Source organism: Acyrthosiphon pisum, chromosome X (assembly GCF_005508785.2).
Source record: "Acyrthosiphon pisum isolate AL4f chromosome X, pea_aphid_22Mar2018_4r6ur, whole genome shotgun sequence".
Classification (NCBI taxonomy): domain Eukaryota; kingdom Metazoa; phylum Arthropoda; class Insecta; order Hemiptera; family Aphididae; genus Acyrthosiphon; species Acyrthosiphon pisum.
Window position 1 is genome coordinate 74,705,337 of NC_042493.1, and position 9,075 is coordinate 74,714,411.

At 27.8% G+C, this 9,075-nt stretch overlaps 1 protein-coding gene across 1 annotated transcript; it reads left to right on the forward strand.

Moving 5' to 3' along the window:
* Positions 1-418: 418 nt before the first annotated feature.
* Positions 419-6,248, forward strand: LOC100161754 (kinesin-like protein KIF2A). Its single transcript, XM_029485245.1, has 15 exons — positions 419-519; positions 764-798; positions 1,049-1,143; positions 1,210-1,323; positions 1,771-1,817; positions 2,135-2,551; positions 2,620-2,723; positions 2,864-3,026; positions 3,116-3,362; positions 3,435-3,577; positions 3,653-3,819; positions 3,879-4,033; positions 4,124-4,342; positions 4,417-4,591; positions 6,028-6,248. Exons 1-15 carry the CDS (start codon positions 419-421, stop codon positions 6,168-6,170), a joined length of 2,325 nt encoding a protein of 774 aa, XP_029341105.1. The 3' UTR covers positions 6,171-6,248.
* The last annotated feature ends 2,827 nt before the right edge of the window (positions 6,249-9,075 follow it).

The following is a 9,075-nucleotide window of genomic DNA, read 5'->3' on the forward strand; positions in this document are numbered from 1 at the left end:
CAAGATCGGTCCAGTAGTTTCGGAGTTTATCCCGGACAAACATTGTAACACGAGATTTTTTATATACATATAATCAACAAACATGTCCGATTAATCAATAGCAACCAATATAATATAATAGTATAATACAGTATTAAATACACTATTATTATTTTAATCTGCAATAATAAACTACATTTATTATTATTTAGTTGATTTTTTTCTGGACAGATTACACCACTGTTGTATTTTGGACATCTATATTTCCTACTTTTCTGGTGGATTTTCCTAAAATGTTCTTTCGTAAGAATTTTTTCCTGACAATTACAAACACAACAAAAAAAGAATCGGCCAAACAGTCACAGCCGTTCTCAATTGATGAATTAAGATAAGTACACTTTTAACACCATTTGTATATAATATATACACTCTATTCAAAATGAGATCATTACTCGACGGCCTAGTTGTGCACATGGGCGTGGCTTTGTTCCGTGGCAGTGCCCAACGCGTCGCCGTAGTGAGGACGGCATCTGACCATATGTCTGACCGCCGCCCGACGAAAACTGGTCGCCGCGCAGTAATGATCTCATTTTGAACAGAGTATAGCTGACGAATATAGTAAAATTGTGAATAATAGATCACTCATAGGAGTATTTGGTATAACGTTGTGGAAAAAAATTTGAAAAATGTAAAATAGTATCATCACAAAATGGGAACATATATATATATGAAAATTAACTTTGTTTTTTAATTTTTCAAGAACTTTATACTTATTTTTTATTAGCAAAAGTAGTACTAAAACCTTCAGCAAACTGTCAGGTATAACAGCAAAAAATTTCAGCCAAATCGATTCAGTAGTTTCCTCGGTTAGCGCTGTCGTAGAAAATCCCTTACAATTTTATATAGCAATATAGATAGTACCTTATAACTATATAATAGTATAACGCTTCAGTCGTTTCCAAGGTTACGCACAAATAATCACATAAAAAGTATTTTTACAAATATTATTAATGTACTATATATCATGACTGAATTAGTGTAAACTTAAAATGTTTTCCTTTGATTTAAGGTCGCATCCATAAGGCAGTTGTGTCTAGGATGAATCCAGATACTAGAAGCATTTCAGTAGAGTGGTTAGAAAATGGTGAAACAAAAGGCAAAGAGGTAAGACAAACTGCTTTGATTCGCATTTTATTTAAATTAATTTTACATTATTTGTTTTGTTTATAGATTGATTTAGATGAAATCTTGGAACTGAATTCTCAATTACGTTCAAATATTACCAGTATTACTATGGTTGCTCAAAACGGTACAAATATACCAACAACTAGCAAGTTACCGAGGGTAAATTTAACTTTTATGATGACTATTTATCATGTACAAATACAATTAGGCTTTCACGTTAAGAAAATAGGTAGTTATGAATTAATAATAATATTTATTAATTTAAGGTATAATACTAACTAGGCACTATACTATACTACCGTTTGTGTACAATTATTATCAGAAAAAGTGTAAAGAAAATTCTATATAAAAAAAAAAAAAAACTAATTTTATATTTAAACAATATGTTCACAATGTTCGATACCTAAAAACCGGTTTCCATTTGAAAATTGTGTTTGTGGTTGATGAAGTGTCTGGTGAAGTATAACAGACATTAGTAACCCACCAATATGAATGTCTCATGAAGTTCTTTCCCACTAAAGTTTATACTTTTTAGTTATAAAATATGTAATATAATACAATTTAAATAATTTATAATAATTAAATTATATACATTTATATTTTCAGTATTCCGCAAAAGCCTCAATACAAGCATTTACAAATAATAAAGGCAAGTATTTATTTTATTTTGATAATTTAATATATAAGAACTTTAAATGTAATTAGATAACTACATTATACCTAAAACAAAAAATTCAAAATTTTAACAATAATTTGAAAAAAAAATAAGTTAATTCAATGAAGTTAGGTAATAGGTAAACTTAATTTTATGTTTTATGTTTCAAGTATAACTAAAGTTCACTGGGTTTCAATTATTTTCAAATTTAACAATTGATCATTGATAAATAACCCAATCAAAGATTATTAAAATTATTTAATATTACTTACACATTTCATATAAAATATAAAATATTTTTAATGGCATTTAAATTTTTTTATGTTCATATAAAGGAACAAAACCAGTTAGTAGGCAGACCAATCATTCACCTGCAGTGAACGGCACTGGAGATGTTTTATCAACAACTGTTCCATGTACACCTTTAAACCCCCCAACCCAGTATCGACAGATTCCCGTGTTAAAACCAGCTGATCCGCCACCTCAAACACAACAACTAACATACTTGTATAGCAATAATACGGCAGGAGCGATCCGTGGCTCAAATACTACTGCAGTAGGAGCAGCTGCAGCAGCCAAAGACAGGCGGAGTAATGTTGTTAAGGAGGTTGCTAAATTGAAAAAAAACCGAGAAGAAAGGCGACAACGTCAAGCCGAATTAAAAGAAGAAAGAGAAGCGTTAATGAACATGGTCCCTGGTAATCCAAATTGGAAGTTTCTTGCTATGATCAGGTGTGCTTGCTATAAATTACCGATTAAATCCAATTGTCATCAAATATTAATGTGAAAATATTTTTTAGAGATTATCAATCTAATTTAGATTTTAAACCTTTGAAAGACTCTGAAGTAGTTGAGGATCATCAAATTACTGTTTGTGTCAGAAAAAGGCCGCTCAATAAAAAAGGTATTGTATCTTTGAAATACTTGATGAATTATATTATTTTTCATATTATTTCTATATTGGCATAATTAAAAAAATATGCTTTTACAATATTTGTAAAAAAAGATTACTGCTATTATATTTATAATTATTTCCATTTTCAGAATTCAATCGAAAAGAAGTTGATGTTGTTGCAATTCCATCAGAAAATCAGGTTATTGTTCATGAACCTAAAAATAAAGTAGATCTTACAAAATATTTAGAAAACCAGCATTTCCGATTTGATTATGCCTTTGACGAGACTTGCACCAATGAGACGGTTTATAAGTTAGTAACAAATTGTCAGTTTAATATATGATTGTTTTCAATTCATAAAAACATGTTTGTAATTAAACAATAATATTTATTTAAATTAGATATTCAGCAAGACCTCTTGTAAAGACTATATTCGATGGTGGCATGGCCACATGCTTTGCTTACGGACAAACTGGCAGTGGTAAGACTCACACTATGGGTGGGGATTTCCATGGGAAAACACAAGACTGTAAAAAAGGCATTTATGCAATGGCTTCTAAAGATGTTTTTCGTTTTTTGAAGTCGCCTAGTTATTCGCCATTAAATCTGGTTGTTACTGCTAGCTTTTTTGAAATATACAGTGGCAAGGTAATTAATAATAATAATGCTTTATCATTTATAATGGCTTATTATTAAAGTATTATTCGCATTTGTCCATAGGTGTTTGACTTGCTGGGTGATAAAGCCAAGTTAAGAGTACTCGAAGACGGCATGCAAAAAGTACAAGTAGTTGGTCTTACTGAAAAATTAGTCACTACAGTAGATGAAGTATTAAAAATAATTAATGACGGTAACAGTGCTAGGTAAATATTTATACATTTTTTAATGATTAATAATTAAACAATATTGTGATAACATAGATTTTTTTTTTGTCTTAGAACTTCAGGTCAGACATCAGCCAATAGTAACTCATCAAGGTCTCATGCTGTTTTTCAAATTGTATTACGTATCCCGGGTTTAAATCAAATACATGGAAAATTTTCATTAATAGATCTAGCTGGAAACGAAAGAGGTGCAGATACATCTTCAGCCAACCGACAAACACGTAATAATTTATGAAATATTTTTTTTATTATTTAATTGTATTATATTTATTTAACTTAGGAATGGAAGGTGCAGAAATAAATAAATCTCTACTTGCACTAAAAGAGTGCATTCGTGCTTTAGGGAAGAAAGGTTCTCATTTACCTTTTAGAGCAAGTAAGTTAACACAAGTACTTAAAGATTCCTTTGTTGGTGAAAATACTAGGACCTGTATGGTTAGTAAATTTCATAGAAATATATAATTTACATATATTAATGAAAGTTTTTGATAAAAATGTGTATAATAATATTTAATACGTATTTAGATTGCAATGATTAGTCCAGGACTAAGCTCATGTGAACACTCTCTGAACACGCTCCGTTATGCTGACCGTGTTAAAGAATTGGACGCATCAGATCCTGCTGCTGGAGAAGTTCATGCTCCTATGTATTCTCCACCACCAAGTTGTTCTCCAAATATATCTCGTAACTCACAAGATGTCAATATGGTTGATGACGATTTAGCAGCACTAAGATCGCTTAATGTAAGTATTTTAAAGTTATATGTTATAGTTATTTATTTACTTTTAAATTAAATTAAATTAATTTGTTCCAACAGGAAGGAGAATTGTCTGCCGACTTGTACAATTTCCACGAAGCTGTTTCTCAACTGCAAGTACAAGAAGATGAAATGCTAGATAAACACAAGTCGTTACTAGAATCTGGACAGAAATGGTTACAAAAAGACAAACAGTTGTTGGCAATGACTAAAAACGTTGACTACGATCAAGATGGTAACCGATATAAAAAACCTGTTTTCTTGTAGCTCTCCAACTTTTAGCTTTACCTATTGCTTATGCTTTCTTTTTTTCCATACTTCCGTTGCTTGAACTCGGAAATTTCCAAATGTAATAATCAAGTTGATTGTTGTAAAAAACAAAAAAAAAACTTTGTAGAATTTTTTGAATTTATCGACTAAATTTATTTTCTTCATACCTCATCAGTATTATTTATTTTTAGTTATTTAATATTAAGCATAGTTTTATATTATCTTTATATCTTTGATATTGCTGCATTTTTTTTTATTATTTTGCCGTTATTGGTGTATTATTACAATATATATAATTATTCAAATATATTATCATAGCGACTTAATGTCTTTTAACATATTATTGTTTATTATTCGTGACATAAACAATATTATTATTACATAACTATTTTGATTTCATAAAAAAAAACAATTGATATGCTGATAATTTTTATTTTCATCGTAACATTTGACTAAAACAGGCACATTTTAAGCCATAATTATAAAATATTTCTTAATATTTGTTGATTTTAAATTTTTATAGCTGTGTATAATTTAAATTCTATAAATTTGGTAAGGTGTATAACATGTACACAATTTTATATTCAATATTTATTTATTATTTAAAAATAATTCTCGTTTTTATTTTATTTACAAAATTTTAAAATTAAAAAATAAATATTTAAACAACTAATTTTAATTTTACTTCTAGGATATTTAAATTTCTTTTTCAAATTCAATAGAGATTTTATAGTACTTTTGCTTTGTTTTACAATCTTAACATGAATATTTTTCTGGATAACCATTTGAATATATATTTTCAGTTTCATTTTAACGTTTAGTTAAATTGTATTCGAGCTACGTATATAAAATAAATATACCGTCCAACTGTTTACTATTAATATTAATTAATCGTTACTGTGATTATATACAGCAATACAAGACTTTAATTAGAAAATGAGTTGTCCGTCCAATTGCTCATTGAAAAAAGCCATCAACAGGCTTAAGTCTGTCTAGTCTTTATTAATGTTTGTAATTTTTACTTTAATTTATTTTACAATTATTTATGAAACCAAATATTATTGCATTTCTTTAAAGTTACGCATTTATACTTCAGTAGCTTATAACATAAGGTTTACTGCTTGTATTTATATATTTATTTCATTAATAAAATATGTTAAAAAAATTATTTTTTAAAACTCCTTGTACTTTTTTATTATATACTTAAAAAGGCTGTGATTGTTTGCACCAATGTTTTAGAAAAATATCTGGTCTTACGTTAGCTTATTCTATTGTGTGTGCGTCTACTTTTTGATATCATGAATTATGATTTAACTATGCGCGTTTGAAATATTTTTTGATTTATTATTAAATGTTATGGATCATTGGAGTCTTGTGTTCTAAACCGTATCGTTTTTCCAGCGTATTCATTGCAGCTGATCAAAATGCTTCAAACCAAATTAGCTGCCACTCAAGATCTAGTTGAAACTGTGCTCACATTCAGAAAACAGTTGACAACTGAAGAACAATTCAGTCAGAATATAATTAGAGGCGGCCACCGTTAGAGACAAATTTTTTTATTATTGTCTTCTATGTGTAATTTTCGAGTCTTTGTTTTTGTAATAAAAAATATGAGTAAAAAACACGTGAGAAAATTTCTAACTTTGTCATACAGATAGGTACTACTAATTTTATGTGATTTTTTTCGGGGATGCTACTATTAATGGCCAACAAGTATTTATGAACACTGACAGTGTTTGTTGGTTTTTACCAACTTAATAATTTACTACATCACTTTAATTAAGTTTTTAACCTCAGAGGACTAAACCCTTATTATTGTTACGAACATAATAAATTTGTACTTCTAACTTTAAATATCTTTATTTATATATAGTTTTCTTTTAACAAGCATTTATTTGTATTTTTTACTATAAATTCACATATTAATTTAATGTCTTACTGCATAACAGTTATTTGATTAAATTGTTTTCTAATAAAATCATGTTGTATAGGGAATAGGAAAAAAAAAATCAAGATACCATCAAACTATTTTGAATACCTATTTTTGTAAAATATAAAACAATAATATTATAACGTTACAATAATATATAATTAAGCTAAGAAAATAATTATTACGTTTATGTGCAAATAGTTGTTCAGTCTTTACAATGTTGGAAGAAGTACCTATTTTTTAACATTAATTTTTAGTAAATTTCATTGATTATTAATGATTAGAGTGTAATTTTTTTAAAACAAAACTATTTTCTTTTCTTCTATGTTTGTTATTCTACTATGCCCTATTTTCCAGGGACATGTTCAGTGTTAACCCCACGCTATTATAGACTACAGTCTACCACGCAATGTGCCTTTTAATATTTGAGTTTACCGTTACTATGTAAAATATTATATTTAAACGATACTCATTAATTTACAAGAATATATTATGTGCTAAATTGTCTTTTTTTCAAATGTGGGAATTTTAAATTTATGAATTATTTATTTTTGAACAAAAGCGTAATACGCGAATTAATTTTAACGCTAATGAAAAATATAAATATGGAAAAGGCATACCCTCCCTAGTTCACTCATTGTTTTTGTTCATTGAAACTACTAAAATATAATATAATATATATATATATGCATATTTTTTTTTTATACGATCTGCATAAAAAGTTTTTTGAACGGGTTTATAGTATGTATAAATTCCCTAAAATTCATTTACATCACAGATTTTACTCTGGGTTTATCATCTACAGGGATCGGACTTAAAGCACTCTAAATAACTTGAATATAACATGATATATATTGAGATGTGTAGTATAATAGTTACTTTTTAAGAGTATTTAAAAAACAATTGTTGGTCACTATGTCCACATTTTTATCTTACGCAACTTCCCTTATTTGTCAAAAATATAAAAGAAATCTGACTTTATAAGCAAATTATTAAAAATTGCACTTAAATGGGAAAATTGGACTAACATTTTTAATTGCTTAAAATTATATGCAATATATGCTTTTAGATTCTGAGGGGAACAATGAATGTATTGATTTTAAACGATACGTTTTTTTTTATTTTTTGCCTATCGCCATCATCTGGAGCACTAATAATAATGCTCCGATTCTTAACTTGGAGGGTGATTTATCATTTATGGTAGCAAATTGGATTTAATTGGTACTTAGACAGGTCAAAAATAAAACCCCCTACTTTTTCTTAATAATCAGAGAAAACAATAAAAAAAAACCTAAGGAAAAATTTTACGCAAAACCAGTGTTTGACAAAATTGATGGGTTTTTTTTTTTTGGTAAACTAAAAAGTAGTAAAAACCAAATAATTTGTAGATACTTGAAATTTTCACCAAATGTTTATAATGTTTATATTATCATTTATTTAGCCATGCTATATTTGATGTATCTAAACATATTCTGATAAAATTATATAATATTAATCAACGGAATTTAAATAATGCTTATTATTGAGCGTTGACACAATTTTCAAAAGGATTATTATTGTTCTGAGGCTTCGTTTTTACATATTCTAGTAATGGCGTAATGCCGTAAGCGGTGTTGGATTGGTTTATAGCGATGTAGCCATATTGGTAATATGTATACATAATAATATGGTCGTGTGCAAATCGTTATAATTATTATCATTTTTTTTTTTTACGAACGTTTTGAATAATTTTGTATTGCATACAATCGGCTAATCGCAAGTTTACACGAGTATAATACGTAGATAATATAGATAGATAGACATGCAGACGTATGAAGTTGATAATATTAACAATTATTTTCTTTCGAGCTTTGATGGTTTGTGAATATTCTATCAATACCAATACGATTTAAATCAGATTTTCACTTAATCCACGACGTATACATATGTCATTAAAATGTTTGAAACATAAGTAGGTACCTACCTATTTAAATTATTATTAAATAAGTTTATTGGTTACAGATAATATCAGGTACTTAGTCAATGGTTTAATAGTTATATTCGTTCTAGGTTATTAAATATAATATAAATATCTAATATAAAATACATATTAAAAAAATTAAATCTTTCCTTCAACTAGAGCCTAATATAATATAATGTAGGTATTATGTTGACACCAGTGGCGTGATAAATGGGGTTTTATGACGCCTAGGCGTCCTGGTGGATTTTTTTTGGGGGGGGTGGAGTGATTAGGTACATTATGTTAACCAATAACATACTACAAAAATTAAAATATTTATAGTCACATAATAATTATATGTACTATATATTATATTAAGGGGATAAAGAGGGGGTAGGTACTCAAATGCATGCTGGGCATCAAGGCTTATAAATGTTCACCACGCCACTGGTTGACACTTTTCTGATTTCTAAAATATTTACAATTTTTAGAGATACCTATATTATATTTTGAAAAATTTCTCTATATTATGTTAGTATTTTTACTTATTCTTAATATAATAAACACATATACAGTTTTT

Coding starts and splice junctions, on each gene's coding strand:
- LOC100161754 (XM_029485245.1), top strand. CDS start 419: ATGAGATCATTACTCGACGGCCTAGTTGTGCACATGGGCGTGGCTTTG. Junction 799..1,048: donor AACCTTCAGCAAACTGTCAG/GTATAACAGCAA, acceptor CTTTGATTTAAG/GTCGCATCCATAAGGCAGTT. Junction 1,324..1,770: donor CAACTAGCAAGTTACCGAGG/GTAAATTTAACT, acceptor TTATATTTTCAG/TATTCCGCAAAAGCCTCAAT.